The 23,163-nt window shown below is 48.8% G+C and overlaps 1 protein-coding gene across 2 annotated transcripts in view; it reads left to right on the forward strand.

Moving 5' to 3' along the window:
• RCOR1 (REST corepressor 1) overlaps positions 1–17,775 on the forward strand; it is a 119,509-nt gene extending 101,734 nt beyond the window's left edge. For both annotated transcript variants that reach the window (XM_039251195.1, XM_039251196.1), the window contains 8 exons: positions 1,104–1,265; positions 1,988–2,106; positions 4,549–4,627; positions 7,437–7,631; positions 13,197–13,274; positions 13,726–13,783; positions 14,302–14,531; positions 17,598–17,775. In XM_039251195.1, coding sequence (XP_039107126.1) covers positions 1,104–1,265; positions 1,988–2,106; positions 4,549–4,627; positions 7,437–7,631; positions 13,197–13,274; positions 13,726–13,783; positions 14,302–14,531; positions 17,598–17,639 — 963 coding nt within the window. In that variant the 3' untranslated portion in view covers positions 17,640–17,775. The remainder of the gene's footprint in view (positions 1–1,103; positions 1,266–1,987; positions 2,107–4,548; positions 4,628–7,436; positions 7,632–13,196; positions 13,275–13,725; positions 13,784–14,301; positions 14,532–17,597) is intronic.
• The last annotated feature ends 5,388 nt before the right edge of the window (positions 17,776–23,163 follow it).

Genomic DNA, 23,163 nt, shown 5'->3' on the forward strand with positions numbered 1-23,163 from the left:
AGGGGAGGGTCAGAGAGAGAGGGAGTCACAGACTGAAACAGGCTCCAGGCTCTGAGCCGGCAGTCAGCACAGAGCCCGACGCGGGGCTCGAACCCACGAACCGCGAGATCATGACCTAAGCGAAAGTCGGACGATTAACCGACTAAGCCACCCAGGCGCCCCGTGTACTCAGATGAATTTTTAAGGAGCCTGGCCTTCAAAAGTATGATTGGTCTCACTTTGGAATTACAGGAAGTTGTCTCAGGAAAAAAATTGCTGAATTACCTCTCATTTCCTATTTGTCACCCATTTGAATATTTTCTCCCTTCTGGGTTACAAGAAAAACCAACAACCCCTCTTTATATTTTAGCTTTTTCAGGAAAAGAATAACAAAACAACTAAGTGCTTTTGTGAATTACTTTATCCTTTGTAACAGAGGCATTCAAGCGTGGCCTTTTAGGAGCGTAGGCTCCAAGGGGGCCTGGGGAGCTCAGTCGGTTAATCGACCAATTCGGTTTCAGCTCAGGTCATGATCTCGTGGTTCATGGGTTCACATCGACTCTGCACCAACAATGTGGAGCCTGCTTGGAATTCTCTCTCCCTCTCTCTTTCTGCCCCTTCCCCACTTGTGCACATGCCCTCTCTCAAAAATAAATAAACTTAAAGAGCACAAATTCTAGAGCCTCACTGCTTTTGCCACCTGCGCCAGCCCTGGACCGCCATCAAGGACTTAATTCTCAAGGCTGCCATGTTTTGTTTTGTTTCGTTTTTAATGTTTATTTATTTTTGAGAAACCGAGACAGGGCATGAGAGGGGGAGGGGCAGAGAGAGAGAGATAGAATCCGAAGTAGGGTCCAGGCTCTGAGTTGTCAGCACAGAGCCCACAAACTGCGAGATCATGACCTGAGCCGAAGTCAGAAGCTCAACTGACTGAGCCCCCCAGGCGCCCAGGGCCACCGTGTCCTAATCTGAGCAGTGAGCTTTGTGGAGCGCGCACGCATCAGCCACAGAGCAGCATTTCCCCGGCTGCAGGGGGCACAGGCTTTCCTTTCACCAACCCCATTTCCATTTTAATGTTTCACTCACGTCTTTGGTCTAAAATTTCACTGATACTATTTTTCTAGGCTCTTGGGATGCTCTTTTGGCATAAGCATAATATTGAAAAGTCATTGGCTGATTTGCCCAACTTTACCCCCTTCCCAGATGAGTGGACTGTGGAAGATAAAGTCTTGTTTGAGCAAGCCTTTAGTTTTCATGGGAAAACTTTTCATAGAATCCAACAAATGGTGAGTAGATGAAACCGCTGATTTTTCTGTTTCTCCCTGACCTCTGTCCCTGCAGCATACCTGAAAGATAGAGGTGTCGGCCATAAGCAGATACTCCCGTTTGGAATACAGCTCCCTTCAGATAGAGTAGATCGTGCTTGCTGTGGAGTGGATGGGAGGCCTCCGATTACAGGGGCGAAGCATCTCCCAGCACTTCCTGGCTTGACAGCAGCTGTAACACAAGCCCCCGCCACCGCCAGCCCTGTCTCTTGTTAGGACTCCCCGCATTAATCCGATAGCGTCTTTGATGGTTGTTTGATGAGGTGTGGAGTGTCATGGAGCCCTAGCTGCGTGGGGAAGGTTTGCTTATCTCTTATATCCTAGAAGGCTATTTGGTGGGCTCCTACCAGGAAAGCTTTTATTGATTACGTGACTGCTAAAATGAATTTTTAAAAAATAACCTAGAAGTTAGGCTAGAACCGTTAGGTGTGTAAAAACTTGGGTTCATCTCAGCCTGCCTGTGGCCATCTTCCCTGGGCTGAGTTTCACTTGCAACCACACTGCAGTAGTTGGGAAATGTATTGATGAGAGTTCTTCTTGAATCTTCTTCTCAGAGAAAAGGGTTGTGCCTTACGACATTTCTGTGTGTGTGAGATGACCCTTATTAACTGTATCTAAGCCTAAGCGCACTTGATTTGTAACGATCAGCTCTAAATCGAAACCAACTCAGTTTTTATGTTCAGCTTCCTGACAAATCTATAGCAAGTCTGGTGAAATTTTACTACTCCTGGAAGAAGACAAGGACTAAAACCAGTGTGATGGACCGCCATGCCCGGAAGCAGAAGCGGGAGCGGGAGGAGAGGTCAGTTCCTGCCTGGAGGTGGTGTCTCCCCGCGTGGAGCATCTCTCAGGCCACTAGAATTTCTGAGAGGTGGTCAGTGCCCAAAAGAAAGGGAGACTGATGGATTTTCTCCAGATGCCGTCCTGGTGGGGCCAGATGTACACAGCTATCCCGCGGCTCCCGTCCCTGAGCCGTGTGTTCAGGGGCTTGTTTCTTACCACTCTCTTCCTGCATTCAGCAAACTTCCAGTTTGAATGAGCGAACTTTTCCACATATTCTTTCGTGCCCCTGAAGGGTGTCTCCTTTTAATAAGAAGGAAATCCATGATTTCCTAGGTCGAATTTTTTTGGGTATGCTTACACAAGATTTACCTGCCCCGTATTTAGGTCTGGTGTGTTAGAAGATGACAGTACAGTTTAGGTTTCCCTCATCCCTTTTTAAACCATCTGCGTTGTGTATGGGAGCGAGAGGGAGCGAAACATGTTGTGATCTCTTCTTCATAAGGACACCAGTTGTAGGGATAGCTTGGTGGTAAGATGCGTCCGAGCCAGCACTCCCCGGTCTTCTAGATGACGCAGAGCAGCGGGGTGGCCCTGTGCTCCCGCGCAGAGGCAGGGGGAGTCTCACTCCAGAGATTCTGCGGACTCACACGCGGGTTGGTTCAACACGTCCCTTCCCCGAGCCTCCACCTCCTCGACTCTAAAATGAAGAAGCTCCACGTCTGGAAGGCAGCAAGCAGACATGGCGGTTCTTGTGTTGGGTTGGCGGCACCATAGGTGGCTTTTGGAAATTTGTTTTCCACATTTTCTGCAATGCTATTTTTTAATTTTTTTAATTAAGTAATTCATTTATTTATTGAGAGAGAGAGAGAACCAGTGGAGGAGGGGCAGAGAAAGTTGGGGACAGAGGATCTGAAGCAGGCTCTGTGCTGTGAGCCCTGACATGGGGCTCAAACTCACAAACTGCGGCACCATGACCTGAGCCAAAGTCAGACACTCCAACGACCGAACCACCCAGGCGCCCCTGTAATGTTGTTTTTTAAAATTAATCATACAAATAAAGTGAAGGGAGACAGACTATCTGATCTCCATGGCCCCATCTCAGGAGAGTGTTTTATGATTTTAAATAGAATAACGTTGGAACAAATCGGTAGTATCACTTCTGGAGAGTTCACGTCCGTGGGCCCAGCTGTAAAGTGGGGGCGACGGTGGGGACGTCTGCCAAGCTCGCTCCAGCTGTGAGGGTCTGTAGAGCTGTTGGCCTTGGTGCGTCTGCGCGCTGTGTGCTCTGCAGCTCACATACCGGCGGGCCTGGTTTTGGTGTAGTGCTCTTCGTAATCAGAGTGGCAAACACTGCTGAGCTTGTTTTTAATGTTCCAATAACTTTTGATTAAGAAAGTTTACTTCCATTATACGTTAGGACTCCTTTACTCTTCATAAATGAAGCCTCCTACTGGAGACAGCTGTACTCTACCAACCTAAAATTAGAGTGAAATAAAAGAATAGGTTGGGGTTTGTTTTGTCCCTGAGTATGAGACAGTAAGAACATCGACTGCTCTCATCTCCCCACTCCCCTCCCCCTGCTTCCCTGCGCACGAACCCCAAGGGCACTTGTCAGACCTGTCCCTCAGCCCCGGCTCCCTCTCCTTCCCTCTCCTTTTGGACTCTCTCTCCTTGGCCAGCGAGCGGGTGGGAAGGTCCCGCGTGTGGGAAGGTCCCGGGGACAGCGGGACAGTAAGCTGGCTGTGACTGGTGGAACTGGGGCAAGCTGTGCTTGGCGTCCGTGAACCTCAGTTTTCTTTTCAAAAAGTAAAGGCTCTACTACGCAGCTCTTTAAAAAAAAAAATACACGGAAAGCTATAAACGAAAGCATTTAAAGTACCATATTAACGTGAATTTTTTTTTTTTAAATTAACCTGATTGAAAATCTTGGTTTATCCAGGCCGCCGAAAGGCTCTCCCATCCTTGCACTTGGGTTGAGTCATGAGCATGTACTTGGGACTTGAAGTGGAATATCACTCATTGGGGATTTGTTCCCAGTGCGAGGGGACTTTATTCTTGAGTAATTTCTCAGTTACGTGTAATGATCTTGTCCTAGCCCACCACAAGATAATTATGGGGTGATTACATAAACCCCTTAAATTTGATCTTTTTTTTTTCTGTTGAGAGTTGAGAAGAAGCATTTTACAGATATAAAGCAGCAGTGTTCTAGATCTTATTCGGAAGTTAGAAACCTATTTCAGTAGGTTGTTTTTGTTTTTTTGTTTGTTTTTTAATTATTTAGACTAAGAGAACTAAGGAGTTGGTTTTAATTTATTTGAACTGTAAAAATGTGTATCTCAACATTCTGAAAACATACTGATTTTATATTAAATCTGTCATTAAATCAATTTATTGCTTATATTTGTATATTAAATAGAATTAGTACCAAATAATCTTTCAGTAACTTGTTCTTGCCTTCCAGTGAGGATGAACTGGAAGAAACAAATGGAAATAACCCCATTGACATTGAGATTGATCAAAACAAGGAAAGCAAAAAGGAGGTATTTTTTTCCCTAGTATTGTTTAGGCAAATAAATTTTATTCGTTCCATACGTAAAACATTCCTCTTACTTATTCTATTTAATATATTCAGTGCTATGTACAAGGCATCATGATATGACTTTTAAAACAATACTAACCTTGCTTTATAGACCTTAGAATTTTGTTTGCTGTGAAACAGGATAAAGGAAGCGGTAGTATTACTGAGTAACGATTTTGTCCTCACTGGGCAGCCGTCCTCACTGCCTTCTCTCCCAAGCCATTAGCTCAGTAGTTAGCGAGCCCTGGAGCAGTACTGGTGAGGTCCAGGCGAGGGCTTGGCTCCTCTCAGCCTTGAGGGTCTCCTCGCGAGGGCCGGCGCAGGGGCCCGCACAGTGGGTCACGAGCGCACTGCAGAGGGCGGCGGGGACTCAGGGCAGGTTTTCCCGCTCCTCAGAACCAGCAGCGTTAGTCTTACAGCAGTGAGCCTCCTCGCACGGGGGTCTTTTTATCTTTCACATCTGAAAACTCTTATGTCAGAGGATTCAAGAGGCCCATGAGTTCCTACAGTTGTGTGACTTTCTGTGTGTATATTTATAACATCCCTTTATTGCGAACTCCTCACTGAGAACGATGGGGTGCCTGGATGATCTTACTGGCCTTTTGAAATGGGTTGCCGTCTTAGGTTATTTTACCCATTCATAAAGCTTGAATAAGGCATATATGGGGTCCCTGAGGGCCCTCCAGGGAAACCCAGGGCTCCTTGGCACAGCGTGGAACGCCCCCACAACACAGCACCCCTGCGGCAGGGCCCTGCAGGAAGGACAGCACTATAGGCCCTGGAGCAAAGGGCCCCAGAGTCCATCGGTGCCCATCAGCGCCCCGTTCAGGCTGGAGTGTTGCGTCCCAGTGTGGTTATGACTGTATACGTAAGTTCATACAAGTGCTTTTCTGAAGAGAGTCCGTATCCACAGCGCCAGTAACACCTCAGAGTTCTCTGTCTCAGGAGGTTCTAAGGGAGAAGAACAGCTGTTCTTAGGCATGGAAAACAGAAGAGTCTAGACATTCCTAAACGTGAAAATCACGTCAAGAATACAGTCTTTTTGTAGGCAAAGTAGGAGATCCAGCTAAACAAAAAGAAGAAAAGGGAAATGAGTTACAATATTATCTCCCTTAATCACTGCTAACATTTCCGTGACCCTTTCCACATAACTGCCCCTGTGAAATGTCCATATACACAGCTGTGACTCTGTGCTTTTTAAAAAACATAAAATGGGACCTCAGTATATAATTTTTAGAACCTTTTAAATTTACTCCTTCTTGAACATGTTTTTATGTCAAATACATTTGTGTACATAGCTGTTATTAGTGTGTTATTTTATCCTCCACCTTTCATAATTCAGTTAAGTAATCCTAGGGGTTTTATCAGTTTCCCCCTGTGCTTTTTTGTTATTTTAAGCAATGCTGAAATGCTGATCTCATTAAATATTGGTTCACTTAATTTTTTCCACTGGAACAAATTTGTGGAAGTTGAACTGTTGGGTCAAAGTCTTCTAGTTACATTTTTAAGGCCTCACTTGGTAGGCTGTGTATCACCAAACTGAAAAGTGATCATTTGTCCTGGATAGCATTCCAGCTGGATTTATATGAATGCCCAGATAATAAGCTCATTTGAAGCGTTAGCTAAATTAGATTGTTTGTGAAATGAAATTGTACCTGCGGTCAGGAGGCTTTGTCTTGATACTTTGTTATTTATTAGCTTCTTCAGCAAGACATTTTAAATGAAAGGGGAAAGGCTTGGTTTAAGTTTCGTAAATCTTACTTATGTAGCAAAATTTCTGATTAAAAGAGAAAAATGATTTCTATCTTAAGTTTCTTTGTGTTCTGAAATGTTGAGAAAACGGGCACGTGGTCAGTAGGTGACCACCTCTGCTAGACAGCACAGTGCTGTCACAGATGGTGCAGTTTAGTGCCTACTAACGTTTTCATGCATCATCATCACTTGTTCAGGAACTTGCTGGCACCATCGTAGTGTGCACGGCCTATTTATTTCGGGCTTTTAAGATAGGAAGCAGAAAACCTCCACATAATCCCCGCTTCATCAGCAAATGTTAATACACTAACAAGATGAGATTGTGAACTGTTGGAAAAACTTCTTAAAATTGTTATCAGGACAGTATCCTTTCCTGGCCAAGATTTTACTGCATTTCATAAAGAGCAGTTAAAAAAAATTAGCAGCAGTCATGCATTGTCAAATGACAGCATGTATTTTTGAAGCAAATTATACAGTTGCCCTAAAAGTTAAGTGTCATCCAAAAAGAGGGTATATAAAAAAAGTCATAGTTGCATATGGACGTTTATGTTTATAAACGTCTATAAAGAGTTCAAGGATTTTAATGGATTTTACATATGTGCCGAATCAATTTCTCCTTTTATCTTTCTGTGGCCCTGAGTCCATCTGTTTTGCTGAGAACTGTTGGGATAAAGTAGCTCAGCATTCACATGTATACACAGAACACAGCAGAAGAGAACACAGCTCTCGTTTGCTTCCGTGTTAACTACAGAAGCTCGGACCGCTTAATGCCAGAGGCTCAGAGTGATAGAAGCAAGGTGGTGGTTATGTAGGAGGGCAGGGGGTTCTGCTTCAAAGTGTTTAGCCAGAATCCAATAGCCAGTATTTTGTTCACTGCCTGTTAGCATGGAGATGGCAGTCAGGAGATGGCATGGTGTTTGTCAGACTGTTAGAGCCATGTTGGGAAAATAGGCTTACTACTGCTCATCTGGCATTTTCATATTTTGGAGTCTCATTTTTCAAATCTGTGTACCACGCAGGTGCCCCCTACGGACACAGTTCCTCAGATCAAAAAGGAGAAACATAGTACACAAGCTAAAAATCGAGCAAAGAGGAAACCTCCGAAAGGAATGTTTCTTTCTCAAGAAGACGTGGAGGCTGTTTCTGCCAACGCCACTGCGGCCACCACGGTGCTGAGGCAGCTAGACATGGAGTTGGTCTCCATCAAGCGGCAGGTACCATGGGTCGGGGCTCACTGGCGCTCAGGGCCCCCCGTGTTCCTCATACCTGGATGTCCTCTTTCCACAAGCCTCTGAGAGGCATTTTGTTTGTGAGGAACTGAACCGAAGATCTTAGGTGCTGATACATTGATGTTTCTTTTTAAAAAAAGTTTTTTTAAATGTTTGTTTATTTCTGAGAGAGAGAGAGAGAGAGCGTAGCAGGGGAGGGTAGAGAGAGAGGGAGACGCAGAATCTGAAACAGGCTCCAGGCTCTGAGCTCTCAGCACAGAGCCTGACGCAGGGCTCGAACTCACAATCTGTGAGATCATGACCTGAGCCGAAGTCGGGCGCTTAACCTATTGAGCCCCGAGGCGGCTCTCATCTCCCCTTTCAGTTGCTGCCCCGAGGGGACTCCGCCTCACTGTCGCCCTCTCACTCATTACCCACCTCCTTCCAGTTGGTGGCCACCGGTCTGACGTTTTAAACCACACATTATTTTTATTCATTTTGGATTTTACATACAGCCATATGATACGGTTTCTTGTATGCGCAGCGTCATTCAGCATATGAGATCTGACCAGGGTGAGCTTTCTCACTCTTGTGTAAATATCCCACCACTTCGCCGTCGCACCAATCCTGGACATGTGGGTTGTTTCCCATTTGGGGCCCTTAACAGTTAACACTGATGTCAGTGTTTCTCTGACTGTTGCTGCATTATGTGTGCCTCTCTGTTGCATATACACCTAAGAGTGGAGTTGCCGGCTTCTAGAGTATGCCTGTGTCCAGCATTTTCTAGAGCAGGGCCAGGCGGTTTCCCACAGCGGTGCTGTCAGTTTATGTGAGGTTGGGTTGGGCTACTTTAGGGCTGACTCACTAACTGTTGCACTGACATTAGGGCCTGGAGAGTTCCTTGTTGTGAGTTGTCCTGTACCTTGTAAGATGGTAAACAGCATCCTTGGCCTTTACCCTCTAGAGTCTGGCAGTTGTGACCTTGCCCCCATCAGGTGTGACAACAGAAAAGTCCTCAGGCCTTGCAAAAGTACTCCCTCTTCCCCCATAGGGGGAGGGTCAGAATGACTTCTCCTTGCCCATTCTGAGGCTCGCCTTGTCACTCATTCAATGGGATCTTTTGATGAACGGAAATCCTTAATTTTAAGGTAGTCTAGTTTATCATTCTTTTCTTTTATAGTTAGTGCTCTTTTAAGTTTTATTAAGAATCTTTCCTAAGATTATGAAGATACTCTCTTTGGTATCTGAAAAGTGTTGTTTTGCCTTTACATTTTGATCTTCTGTCTCTCTGGAAGTTTTTAGGGTATGTTGTTACATACAGGGTGGATATTTGTTTTATTTCTCATGTGGATATCTGGTTAACAGTGCCGTTTACCGAAACAACGATCCTTTCCCTCTGCAGTGCATGGGGACCTTTGTTTCAAATCCAGCGTCCGTGTGCGTGTGGTCTGCTTTGGGGTTCTCTGTTGTCACTTTGGTCTGTTTGTCCATCTTTACTGGCACCGCCCTGCCTCAGTTACAGGGACCTCACAGACCTGAGCATCTGGGCCTGGTGATAAGTCCTCCAAGATAGTCTCTCCTGGCCCTTAGTGTTGCCATAGAAAATGTAGATTCACCTTCTCAGTTTCCAGAAAAATAGTGCTGCTGGAATTTTTATTGGATTGTATTGAATGACTAGATCAAAACAGAGAATTAACATTAAACTAGAGAACCGCCCCCGTGATTCACGAACATGATCCACCCCCCACCAACGCAGATCTGTCATTTCTTCAGTGTTACGGCGTTCTGTGCTCGGGGCTCTGTCAGAGTTTTCCCTGGGTATTTGGTACTTTACCATAACCCTTTCCTCATTATTTGTCCTGGTATGGGCCACGGCTCATCACTCAAGCCTAATTTAACACGGTACGTTGGAAATGCAAATTGAACCGAGTACCCCGCTGACTGTTGTCCCTTCCTTCGTGCCCACCCTTCCCCATGCTTCTCTCTCTGGAATTCAAGAATGGTGGGCTGATGGTTCCGTTTTTGCTGTTTTTGCCTTGTTGATTTGTTGGTTCCTTGGAAGGGTAAACAGGAGGGCCGGCAGTCCTTTCACAGATGAGAGGAGGGGTCCGTGGCCTGGTCTGTCAGCTCTGGCGGGTGGCAGCGTGGAGCAGGACCCGGCGTCCCTGTGCAGTCAGAGGACTGGCTTCTGGGCCTGGCTGCTGGCGCAGCTGCACCTTAATCTGAGGAGAATCACTTAATCTTTCTGGGCCTCTTTTCAAATGAGGAGATTAATCCTTGTCTGCCTGATCTTACAGGCTGTCTGAGGGCTGCGAGAGAGACAGAGAGAGAGAGAGAGGGAGCGCGTTGTGAGCTCTGTTTGTGCTGGAAGGGCTCTCCGACTGGGGCCATGAGCCCCCACACACTTCTGTCATCCTCTGTGAGGGGACTGTCTCCCCTCTGCTGAGCAGGCCCCCGACGCTCACTGTGCCCTGTTAATCTCTTGAGCAAAGAAGGCAAGACCCTTCCTCCATGTAGCTGTTGCTGACTCTGCAGTACGACAGATAAAACTGCCTCTGGCTTCACGGCCACGGTCAGGAGCAGCACTCTTCTGTTTGAAGGTCGCTACTCAGAGTTCATGTTGAATCTGGGGGCTTCCATCTCATCGCTGCCAGGGGAGACAGCCTGTCGGGGCCGCTGGCAAATGCACTCGCCGATGCACAAGTGGCCATTTTATCTAGATGCTTCCGTGGGTGGGTGTCCCAGGGAAAGTTTCCCAGGAAAAGAGCAGAAAACCCGACTGATGGCAGCAGAGACGACTGAGGATTTATTTGTACCAGATAGCAAGAAACCCAGCATTGGTGGCTCCGGGCACTAGTCCATGTTTTCAGAGGTGGTGTCACGGACCCGCACTCTTGTGCATTTTCTCTTCTGCCATTCTTCATCTAGGCCTTTTCGTCTCACTTGTCACCTCCCTTTGGAAGCTTCCGAAGCCATTTTGTAGCCTCCAACTCTGCAGGGGTGGGGGGGTGCTGGGAGGGAGAGGGGCCGGAGGTGGGGCCGACCCTCCGGGAACCCCTGTACCTGCTGTGGCCACAGCTCCGCAGAGGAGACGGGAAGGGAGCCGGGGACACACGGCCGCCAGTGCCTGTGGCTTCGGTCTTTCTGAGTAAAGAATGAAACAGTCACACACTAAAGTAGGAAAAAGAAAGTCCTATTCAGCTGGAAGGCCTAGGGAAGGCACCAGGCCAGGTCGACTGCTTTTGTGTGTGTTTTTTCTTTAAATCCTGGTTACTCTGATACCCTGTTTTTTAAAAAAATTTTTAATGGTTATTTATTTTTGAGAGAGAGAGAGGCAGAGTATGAGTGGGGGAAGGGCAGAGAGAGAGGGAGACACAGAATCCAAAGCAGGCTCCAAGCTCTAAGCTGTCAGCACAGAGCCCGATGTGGGGCTCAAACTCCCGAACTATGAGACCATGACCTGGGCCGAAGTCGGAGGTTCAACCAACTGAGCCACCCAGGCGCCCCTTTATATCCTATTTCTTATCCAGCTTGTTGCTGCTTTGGCTTCCTTTCCAGCTGGCATGATGCTAACGAAACCCTGTTCTTACTCTGAGTATTTCTAATAAAGAAAATGCATTAGGAAGAGAGGTGAAGGTTAAAGAGAATTTAGAGCTAACTTTTCGTTCAGAATTTGCAGATGTTGTTCGGAGTAGTCACTTACGTAATCTCTGCTTCTTTATTGATTTCAGAGAGAAAATGCAGGTGGTGAATGAGTTGGTCTCCTTGGGAAATGTGTGTTACTTAGTCGCAGTGCAGTATCTACCTGGTTTCTTGCCCATGTAAGCAACCGGGCAGGATGACTAGGACGACGCACTAACCGGGATGCTGTGAGGCGGGTCATATTCTGGACAGCTGACTTCTGAGGACCTGTCACTTCCCTGTTGCAAGTTTATGTCCCTGAACATAACCTTGAGTTATGAACATAGCCTTGGGCATAACCTTGCAGCGTTTTACGGGTGGTTGATACCCGAGAGCTCTGAGCGGGAGTCTAAGATCGTGCGCTTGGATCGGGTAGCCAGTAGACACGTGTGGTTATTTACATTTAAGTTTGGATTAAAGGAAAAGAAGTGAGAAGTCCAGTCCCTTAGCTGCATAAGCTGCATTTCAGGTGCTTAGTGACCTGTGGCCGGTGGCTGCCGCGTCAGACGGCACAGCTTTAGAGCAGCGTCGCATCAGAGCGTGTTCTGTGAGACCGTGCTGGTCTGAGAGCTTGGTGTTCTTTCCCAAGAACTTACTGTGAGTAAATTTCTGGTATCAGTCTATTTTCTTCTGACTTGGGCCTTTTAAAAAATAAAGCAATTTTCAGAAGACCAAGGTCTTCTGTTTTGGTTTTGTTATAGAGTAGGTTTTAGGCACATTTCCTCTATTTTTCTTTTCAGCCGTGTCTGTGTTCTGACTTGGTATGGGCTCTGTGTCTGGCAGGCTTCCTGGCCCTTGCTCGTGGCAGACAGGTCCCTCCCTGGTCCCTGCTGCTGGTCCTGCTCACGGGGCCACCGGGCTCCTGTACATCTCCACTCCCTGTGACCCTCTCAGAAGAAGTAAAACACAGGAAAGAAAATGTGACACTGGGATTCTGTGAAAATGAAATCTGAGTCTACGTAGGAAAAGATTGTTCAAGGAGGAGAGAATTATTAAAGGGTCCGCGAGGCTGCCCTTCACTGCCAACCCCATCTCTCGAAGTCCTGCTCTCTGTGTTTGCCTTAATGAGGCTACTGCTTTTGAGGGCACCTTCTGCTCTGGGGTGTCTTTGACGTTTTATTTGGGAAAATGAATCGGATTCTCCCCTTGCTTGTTTTTTTGCCCATGGGATTCTTCAGAAATGAAAATCCTTAGGGTTGCAGCCCCCCGGGTCCCCGCTCCTCCAGGAGTCTGTGCGGGGGTCCAGAGCGGCCATGGATCAATTCAGCGATTGGTGTTGTTCGTGTCTTTCTTTCGATTAGATAGGGGCAGTGAAAGATTCGGTATGTCGGATCAATGTGATAATGTCGAAGAGATCTAATTTGTGAGAAAATAAAGAATTACAGTTGATCAGAATTCGGGACATAGTGCTCTCCTCTCTTCTCGTTAAAGAAGGCCGCGCTGCAGGTGCCTGGGCAGGCGGTGCCCGGGCCCCAGGGAGCGCCCCTGCCGTCCTGCAGAGCAGACACCTCTCCTCCGAGGCTTCTGCTTGGCCCGCCCACCTCGGTCCGTGTGGCAGGGAGCCAGGCACTGCCTCTGTCATGTGTGTCAGGCTTCAGATGTGTGCTCTGCTCAGAGGTGACGTGTTCTCAGGTTGTGAGTTAGGACTATGCGTGCAGGAGCCCTGTGGCCACCACACCGGCCTTCCTGCCATCCCTTGTCGGCTGCTCTCAGCAGGTCAGTTAAAGAATCTCGTTAGATGCTCTGAAGGGATCCTATAGGGACCTCAGGTTTTGGCTACCATGCAGATCAGTAACTTTGCTCTTGGTTTTTTCTTAGTTCTGTTTTCTTTTCATACCTTTATGAAAGTTTTTCATTTTTAAAATTAAAATATTTTATTCTTTCTTTCAGATTCAGAATATTAAACAGACAAACAGTGCTCTCAAAGAAAAACTTGACGGTGGAATAGAACCATATCGGCTTCCAGAGGTAGGACTATATTAACCATCATCTTAGAAGTCAGACCCAAGTTTCATATGTTTAAGAATTTAATATTGGGGAGCCTGGGTGGCTCCTTCGGTTGAACATCAGACTTTGACTCAGGTCATGATCTCCGGGTTCATGGGTCTAAGTCCCGCATCCAGCTTTCCTCTGACAGCTCAGACTGCTTTGGATTCTCTGTCTCCTTCCCTTCCTCCTGCCCTCTCTCTCTCTCTCTCTCTCTTTCTCTCTGTCTCAAAAATAAATAAGCATTAAAAAAATATTTAGTAACTGGATAATATATTTCTAGTATACATCCCATAGATCGAAAGGTCTAGACACAATCTTTATAAACCTAATTGATGTTGAAATTCTGATATTCTGAGAAATTCTAAGAAAAAGTAAGATTCACACTCACCTGTAAACGCATGATGCTCATACAACTCATTTGGACATGCAGGTCGTTCAGAAATGTAATGCACGCTGGACCACGGAAGAGCAGCTCCTCGCGGTACAAGGTACGGGGAGTCCTTGTAAAGGGTTTGGGGCCGTGGGTGCCTTTAGGGAGCTTCGCACCCCGCCCCACTCCCATCACACTGCTCAAAGTGTTGAAACACACTCTTAGGAGTATGTTGGGTTCCTAATGGTCAGAAAGTATAAAATCCTGAAAGCAGCAGATAGAATGCTGAGAGTTTTATGGTTAGAGCTCTTCTAGGCCCAGGGACCTGGAAAAGAAGAATGCGCAAAGTCCACCGGGTGCCGCTGGGTGATGCCATTGTCTTGGGATGCACGAGCAGAGGTGCACGTTTCTGGATGACAGGGTCACACGGGCCTCCCCGGCCCAGTCATCTGCGAAACAGATTTCGATTGCTTTTTTCTCCACCATGTAACACATCAAGATAGTGCCTGTGGTTAAAAGCGCCACATCTTTTCTTACCTGGATCTAAAGGAAAGTGGGGGATAAATGTCAGTTGTGTGGGGTTTTAAAAACTGTTTTTATCCTGTATTGAAAAACAATGCTCTCTTACATCCTTAGCCATCAGGAAATATGGCCGAGATTTTCAGGCAATCTCCGATGTGATTGGGAACAAATCCGTGGTACAAGTGAAAAACTTTTTTGTAAATTATCGACGCCGCTTCAACATAGATGAAGTTTTACAAGAATGGGAGGCAGAACATGGGAAAGAAGAGACCAATGGACCCAGTAGCCAGAAACCTATCAAGTCCCCGGATAATTCTATCAAGATGCCTGAAGAAGAAGACGAGGTAAATCTGAGATAGATCCGTGCTCCATATTTAGTTTCTTCTTCGATGGCCTTTCTCAGCTGTAAAAATACCTGTAGCTCTCAGCTCTTTCCGTGACTTGACTTTTGCCTATAAATACCTTAATATGTGTGTTGATGCCAGTTAGTTTTGGTGACTGAGTATTTTGTTCACATTTTAATTCCCGTACGGACTCTTAGTTCTCTCCTGGTTTTCTCCAGCCACAAAATGTCCCACGTTACCAAAACTTCCTTAGCTCTCGTAAGAACTCAGCCATAAGACAGTAAGTTGGAAGTGCCTTGAGCAGCGTCAGTAAAGCTCAGTCATATACAGCGTATCGCCCCTCCATGGGGGGTTAATGGACTTCCTGGTGAATCGCATGGCCAGCCAGCCAGGAGCCCCAGGTCTGTCTGCTATCCCGAATCATGCAGCCGCCGGTGTTGTGTGGGGCTAGCAGGTTTGAATATCGACAGAGACAGCGCTTGGGCCCTTGGTTGGCTGGAGCTTCCAGGACGGGGCTGACGCTCTGGCGTCCCCAGGTCAGCGGCACAAATTTGTCGCCGCCTTAGCAGAGACTAGGCATAAGGTTGCTGAGGCTGCATGGCCCCATCTGCTCCCTCCCTGCTTCCTGTGACAGGGTCGCCTGCCGTTTCCGTCTCGGCCGGTCCGTCCGGCCCCAAATTTACCCCCACTCCCATGGAGGAAGAGGGGGCTGGGCAGAGGTAAGAGTTATGTGCCAAGCACTTTGCATGTGAGTTTGTTCACCAACACAGAATTCTAAGGAGTAGTTGGGCTTTCCAGGAAAAGTCACCGTCTCATCTGAGGCTCCCCCAAACCCGGCAGGAATGATGTGACATCACCATTGTGTGCTGTCTCTGCTCCCCTTTTGCTCCAAGAGCCTAGCTGTAGAAGCAGCCAAGAGACCCCCTCATAACCTGAGCACAGAGTGCCTCACAAGGGAGACACCCCCCCCCCCAACACAACATGGCTGGAGATGCCATGCCTCTGTGCCAACTTGAGGAAGGGCCGTGACGCACAGAATATGTCAGAAGGGTGTGGAAACATACTCATTTTGATGGACTCTTTAGAGGTTTATGCCAGGAAATGTTTGGGAAAAAGGTACAAAATTTATATCATTAACTATGTGAGTGGTTTCCCCGAGCCACACCCAGGCATGGCCCAGCCCGAGACCCCGGAACATTACGGCTTATGAGCAGAAAGAAGTGTTTATCTCTTGGCAGTGATTTTTGTCCCGGTTCCAGTGTGTATTGCCCCTTTAGCAACAAATGAACTTCCCTAAAGTCCTGGACTCCAGTTAGGAAGCATTGAGAAGATGAGACTTATGAGGGAAGGAACATTGGAATTTGCAAGAATGAAAGCTTTATTCCATGTGTTTTCCAGCGTTAGCCCCAGGAAGCAGAAATCCTAGGAATCTCTGCAGATCTAATCATAGCAGGTGTTGGCAAGGTTAAGCCTAAAAAATATGGTTGTTAAGTTTGGGACCAAGGGTCCTCACCAGCGGGGCTTGAGAGGGACTAGTTCTTGCGCATATACTTTCCTTCCTTTTCTCATGTCTGCTTCAGTCACTGACAGTTATTTTTTTTCCTGACTAGTCCGGTAGTCCATTCTTCCTGGTCCACTTGCTGTGCTGATCGCACATCAGATTAGCAGTGTAATCCTCTGCCCGGTCTGTGGTAGCATTGGCCCAGTCACGACTGGTCTCCCACCACACGCACATCTTCATCTTGCTTTGATGGTCCATCTTCAGTGGGTCTGTTTCCTCCGTCTTCTCCACAAAACTAGTGGCATCGCCTAACTTCTTAATGTACGACCTTTATCTTGTCTGTAAACATTCTCACCCTCTTCAGCCATTTCTGCCCCCCCCCCCCCACTTCATTTCCTTTTCTTCGGTCCCTTTCTTTTTATGGCGCCAGCTTTTCTGCTCCACCATCCTGCTTCTCTGTTCTCCATATAGTAGTTTGCAGAAGGAAGTGAGCCTGGAGGGACTGGTCGCTGCTCTGTGTCCGCCAGGGCCCCGGGGCCGTAGGAGCCTGGTTACCGTCCAGCCAGAGCCCAGGGATTGACGTCCCTGTAATTTCTCATTCCTGTGTATCCTGTGGAATCCAGCAGCTAAGAAAGATGTCTGCTGGTGTCCTGCCCGCCCCTTCTGCCCTCAGATTTTATGTGTTAATGCTGCACAAAGAGGGAGGAGGTCTTCAGAATTGCCAGAAGTTCTAGTAGCATAACGGTCTGTTAGCGGTAGGCTTTTTCCCTTCAGGGCTGAGAAAGGGAAGGTGGCCCAAGGGCTTTGAGCTTTTGAGATCCTGAGTTCTCTGAGGTGGACAGGGATGCAGTTCGGGGCAAGGGGTGGATGGGGGTCGGGGGAAGGGGATGCTAACCGTGACTGGCTCGGAGGTAGATTCTCACTTTAAGTTACCAAATGCGTGTGGTACTAGTGAAGAGAAAGCTCCTGATCCGACTGACTCTTCTCATAAATTATGATGCCACCCTAAGGAAGAGCTGTTAAACAATTAAAATATTCTTAAATTTTAAAAAAGGACATCATGAGGGTAGCAGTGAGCACTAAGTACAATACTTCGGAGTGGAGAGTTAGAAATGCCTTTGAGGCTTTTATAGGGGACGCCGCCATCTTCCCTCTCCCGTGGGTCCCTGCGTCCCAGCAGGGCCCGGGGCTGTTGGCTGAGGGGGCGCTGCCCCGGCACCCCCTCCAGCCAGGGCGGGAGCCCCCGGTGCCACTGCCGGCTCAGTGCTGTGCTGAGAGGCCCTCCCCCGGGGTGCTGTGTAACCGTGAGGGGTAGGGGGTCGTCACTGCGCGCGTTCTGCAGACGAGGAAGCTGAAACTGGAAAAGAAACGCCGCTGCCGAGGATGCTCATACGGAAAACGGCAGAGGCAGGGTTTGGGCCTGAGACTCCAGGCTGTAGAGGCCTCCCTCGTGCTCGCCCTGCTGCCTGCCTCACGCCCCGCCCTCTCGGCCGGCCGGAGGGAGCGCCTTGGCTTGCTCCCCTGCGCTCTGATGCTCTTTTTCTTTCTCCGTCTCCTCTCCCCAGGCCGCTTCTGTTCTAGACGTCAGATACGCATCTGCTTCCTGAGGAAGTCTGGTGGCTTCGAGCACTCGGTATGGACGACTGTGTAATCCAAGATATCAGGTATTACAGGACATCACCTAGCCATCCGCATCACATCTCTGTGGACAAGCAGCTATTACCAAAAAAGGCATACACTTCAGTCCCGGCTACATCTGCCTTAATTCCGTGCTCGCTCCTCCATGTTGGCGCCACTGCCCAGAGCGCCCACTGCGTCTCTCCCGCTCCGCCCCAGTGCCGGCGGGGTCTCGTGGCCCGCACGCCTCCCGCGACCCTGGGGACCCCCCACCCGGGTCGGAGTTCCTGAGCCCCACGAATGGCAGCTCTGCCCAGTCAGCAGCTTCAAACAGGTAGTCGACTGGGAAGGCACGACTCTGTTCCTGCATGGCCTGCAACTGCTACTTTGTGCATCATGTAATTTTCAGAGTGACTGTGACCTGTTGGCCTTTTAGGAAGTTTCTGTTGTTCTTTCCTGAGGCGTCCACCGAAGTGGTATCATGCTTCTTTGGAAATCGCAGGATGTTGGCAGACTGCGCCGTAACCTTCGTCGTGCCAAACGGCCCGAGACCGCTCCCACCCCCGGACATCGGGTGTAATTGTGGTTTGTAAACTGAGCTGGCTCGCGTCGCGCCCTCCCCCCTTCCCGACTGGTAGAGAGCTCATTCCCAGCAACTGTCCTTGGACATCGGCGTAAAGGGAATGTGGACTCAACACTTTCTGCCTTCAGCTTTCAGCACTGGGATCCCAGGACAGGTGCCGCCCTGTCATTCCCGGCCCCCCCCCCCCCCCCCCCCCCCCCCCCCCCCCCCCCCCCCCCCACCATCCGGCTCCAAGAGACGCGGTCCTCACCACTGCACCTGGTGCTCGTGCATTTGGATTTGGTGCCTTCTCCTTTTTGGCAAACCACGTTATCCACCCTCTTTCTGTTTTAGTGTCTTATTTCTTCTTTAAAGTTTCTTGCTTGCCAAAGATAACATCACTGAGATTAGGAGACAGGGGAGAAATTGCTGCAGATTCTGACAGAGTGCAGATTTCAGATGTCAGGTTAGCTCCATCGAGGGGACTGGGGTCGCTGGTGATGGTCTCAGAGAGCTACGCTGTGTGTTCCCGTCCTGCTGGTGCGCCGTGTCACTCCGTACAGCCTCCTCTGTCCTTCGTGTGCTGACGTGACCGTCTCCACTCCATCCTGTGTCTCCCTCCGTCATAGTACAGGACAGAGAAGTGACCCGCTTGTTGGCTCTCGTAAGACCAAGATGAGAAGAAGCAGGGGACAGAGTGGTCACTAATGCCTTTTGGTTGGACTGGGAACAAGTAAATACTTCTCATAAATGTTCTGGGATTTCCAGAATCACCTAGTCTCGTACCAGACTGTGGACCTGCCACAGGGCCGAGGGGCAGAGCTCAGACGCCCTCTCACGTACCCTGCGGCCGCCCGCGGTCCATGCAGCTGCACTAAATATGTTGAAGGAGCTTTTCTTTCGCTGTAGGTTTGCATCATTGAAATACTTCTGCTTTCAATACCAAAAAGAAAAAAAATGCAGATGCTTTAAGGCACAAACAGAATTCTTAAGAATTTAAAATATGCAATTAAAATTTGATGTGTTTTGACTTCCAAGCACCTTGCCTTTTCCCACCCTCCCCACCTTTTTTAAAGTCAGCTGACTGTCTCTTTAGGAAGAGGGTCAGCTAGGAACCCAGACTGTTTGGAATTGTACATTTTTAGAAATCTAGAGAAAGGTCATTCTCAAGGGGAGTGAAGTGGGACTTCCTGACTTGCATCGTCTAGTCCCTTCACGCGGCGTCTGGGGGTCAGGGAAGAGCGTGTGAAGAACAGCAGGAGAGGAGGCCGGGGCACCCGACACTGGTGACCCAACACGCGGGTGTGCACCTGCTCTGGAATCGGGAGGTGGCGCGGGAGACACGGAGGGCAGGCGGCCTGCGTTTTGCACACCGCTTCAAGGGGACACTGGGCGAGAAGCGAGGCTGGGGGCTCCCTGTGCTGCTTCTCAAGGCCTCCTCCCTCCTGATGGGGCAGCGGCAGGCAGTTTGCGCCAGCGGGGCTCGTTCTGCCGGTATGTCGTAGGTCTGCCCCCCTCTGCACGCCCGGGCCCTTTTCCCGGACAAGTGGTCCCTGTGGCCGTGCTTGCAGGCTCAATGCCGTTTCCTCGCAAGCGTGGCGGGCGCAGCAGCAGGGCCAGGCCCCCGTGTGTCCTGCCCCGTCCTTCTTACGTGCCGCCGGGCACCCAGTGGTCCCCAGTCCTGAAGGGCCGCTGCCCCGGCTTACCTGGCAGCCTGCAGCAGCCTGGTTCTGGCCTTCTCTCCACGGGTCAGGGCCGCGTCGTCCTCATTCGCCTGAGGGTAGAAAGATTAGAGACGTGGCTGTCTCTGCCTGACGCCGCCGTAGTTCCATGGCTGAGGTAGCCTGTGTTTCAGACTGTTCCGTTACACTGTCTCTGCGAGGATGTTGTAAATGCAAGAAGTCACTTCGCTTTAAAAGCCGAGTGATGGATCTTATTTATGTGAAGCCCTTTTTTTTAACATATCAAGACTTGGGTGCGTCAGCAGGTCGTGTTTGGATGCGTAAGTCCACAGTCACAGCTGCTTCGGATGCAACGTTCACTTAAGCTTTGTCTTCTTAAAAACGATCAATGTGAATGTCATAATTATATATATATTTTTGTGGGAAATTTCTCCTAAGTATAAGTTATTGTGCAAAAATATAGTACCATTGAAGCAAATGATAGTTTAACTTTTAGTTTAGAAATCCTGAAAGATATAAATTGTATTGCATTAAAAGTTTGTTTTATTTAATTTTATGTAGGTATGTAAGGCGTTAGGTAAAAATTGTTTTCAATTACCCATTTAAACACCTTGTTACTTGAATATTGTGTTAACTGGTCTGAAACAGTGATCAATCCTGTAAGGTAGCTCTGTCACCCAGCGAATATAGGCCTCCATCGTGCTGGTCACGTACCCACCGTGTGGCCTCGGCACCTCTCTTCCCAACAGGACACCAGTTCCTCAAAATGGTGTTTTGATAGTTTTTAACCTGTAAGACCCTTTGATGGTCACAAACCTCTCTGATGAAAACATGAAACTGAAAACGTTGCGTTTTACGGGCTTTCCGCGGTGGGCTATACAGAGTCGTTTTCCGTGTGTAAACGTTCCCTCAGACATCATACGCCACTCTGAGTGTGCTCATCGTCACTTTAACTTTCAACTACGCCCTATTTTTGTCCCTCTAAATATCAGATGTACCATTGGTATACGTGCGTACCAAAACTAAGCCACACCGTGCATTACACTAACTGGGTCCCTGCTTCCCGGAGCAAAGGAAAGACGGAGCCCACTCCCGACGAGGGCCTCGCTTCCTCTCCCGTCCAGCCTGTGTCCAAACCTAGTGACCCAGGAGTCCAGCTTTCAGTATCAAGTGAACCTTTGCTTCGAGTGGACTCAAGGTAGTTAGCCAATCTGAACCTAGTGATCTCGTGCAATGCTCAGAAACAAATCCTCTCTCTGCCGCTCCCGGATCCTGCAGCTTCCCCTCACGATAGTAAAGCACAATTGCAGCAATGTTACAATTCAGAAGAAGGAAGGTCAGTATAGTCTATGCATGTCGTGTGATAATGAGTGTTTACAGTCACCTTCTCCGAAAACTAAGATTTATGCTGGAGTGGATAGTATTCCATTATGTAGACCTATCAACTTTGCTAAGTGCTTTTTAGATTGCTTAAAAAGGTTTTCAAGATTTTAAAAGATGTATAAGGTTAAGTTTGCAAATATAATGGAAATGCTGTATAACTTTTGAAGTGATAAAATCCACGTTGGAATTTTAAAGAAAATATGTTGTAATAATGCTGTTGTAAGTAATATTTTAATGTCTCTTTTTGCCTGTTTTCTATATCAGCACATTCATTGTGGTGAATGTTCATAGCATTATAATTGCTTAGCCATTGAATGATAACATTTGTTAGTGGAGATTGAAAAATTTATTTGTGAAATTCTGCAGAATTCATTTTTCTATTTCTAATATTTGCTGAAGTTAAATAAAAATTTTCAAGCCATTGATGTAATAAAACATGAAACAAAACCATTTTCTGCACCCTCCACCTTACACCCAAGCAGTGCCCCGGCCTCAGGTGTGGTGGGGTTTTGCACTGGGATTTGGGGCCTCTGGGGGCCCAAATCCCGCCCCCCCCCCCAAACTGCACCCTCTGGGAACAGCTGGGGATGCGTCTTGTGTTTAGCCTGTAGCTCTCCCTGAACTGTATTTCTTTTTTACAGTTCATAAAGTCAGTGGCGGTCGGGGGCACCTGGGGGGCTCATTTGGTTAAGCGTCTGACTTAGGCTCAGGTCATGACCTCGTGGTTCATGGGTTCGAGCTCTGCATCGGGCTCTGTGCTGCCAGCTCAGAGCCTGGAGCTGCTTCAGATTCTGTGTTTCCCCCTCTCTGACCCTCCCCACTCCTACTCTGCCTCTTTCAAAATTAAGTAAACATTCAAAAAAATTAAAAATAAAGTTGGTGGCAGTTGAGGGCTTAAATTTAAAGATTCGGTGAAAGGACGCTTCTTTCCCCATCAGTGGTTTTTCTTTTTTCACTGTGACCAGGCTTGACACCCAGATGCTGGCCCCGCTCAGCCCGGCCTGTGGCAGAGTGAGGAGGGGAGACCGGCGCACTGGTGCCTCTGGCCCGCCAGGAGAGGACAGCTCTGACTCAGCTCCTCTGAGTGGTATGAAGCACCCTCAGCACCCAGTGGCCGCCTCTGCGCTCATCTCTTTTTTAGCCAGAATGTGGGATTTGGTGAGAGAACCACTGTATGAACCTGACTTGCCCAGACAGCATTTAGGGTACGCGGATGGGGACCTCCATGTGTGAGACCCTGCACAGGGTGGAAGGGACTCCCGGGACACTCATGAGAGGTCTTCACCTGGTAAGAAAGCAGCAGATGTGCCTGGTCCCCACGCTTCTGCGCCACAGGAGGGGGCGGCACCCAGGAGGGGCAGACAGAGGCTCAGAGGCCTCTACGTGTGATTTGTGGATGTGACTCCACACCCTGGGCTTTCCTGCCAGGAGGTGGAGGAAGGGAAACCAGGAGAGTACAGGCGCAGGGGAGCGGAGGGGAGGGCCCAGGCCGAGGAAGGGAGGAGGCCCGCTGCCCGTGCTGCTGGGTGTCTGCCAGGATGGGTGCCCATCCGGCTGCTTGGGCTCGGCCTCCATCGCCCCAGAAGGGTGGCGAGCACCGAGGGCAGGAGGCGGGGGGAGTTAGTGTGGTGCCGAGGGGAGGGCTTTCCAGAGGCCAGCCTGGACCACCACGCGTGTGCAGGCCTCTGGAAGCTGGGGGACAGCTCGTGGGTCCCCACAGGAAGGGTGCTCAAGGACGCAGACCCAGCTTGTCTCTCTGTGGCCCCGCTAAGCAGGTGTACCTGCTGGCCTGGAAGCAGGCGGAAGTTGGGGCACCGGCAGGCAGTTCCTGGAGGGGGGGTACCCGTGTCCTCCGCCGCAGCGCCTTCCCTCCCGCCTGGCACCGCC

The sequence above is a fragment of the Hyaena hyaena genome, unplaced genomic scaffold (genome assembly GCF_003009895.1).
Source record: "Hyaena hyaena isolate Hyena2069 unplaced genomic scaffold, ASM300989v1 scaffold_386, whole genome shotgun sequence".
Classification (NCBI taxonomy): Eukaryota; Metazoa; Chordata; class Mammalia; order Carnivora; family Hyaenidae; genus Hyaena; species Hyaena hyaena.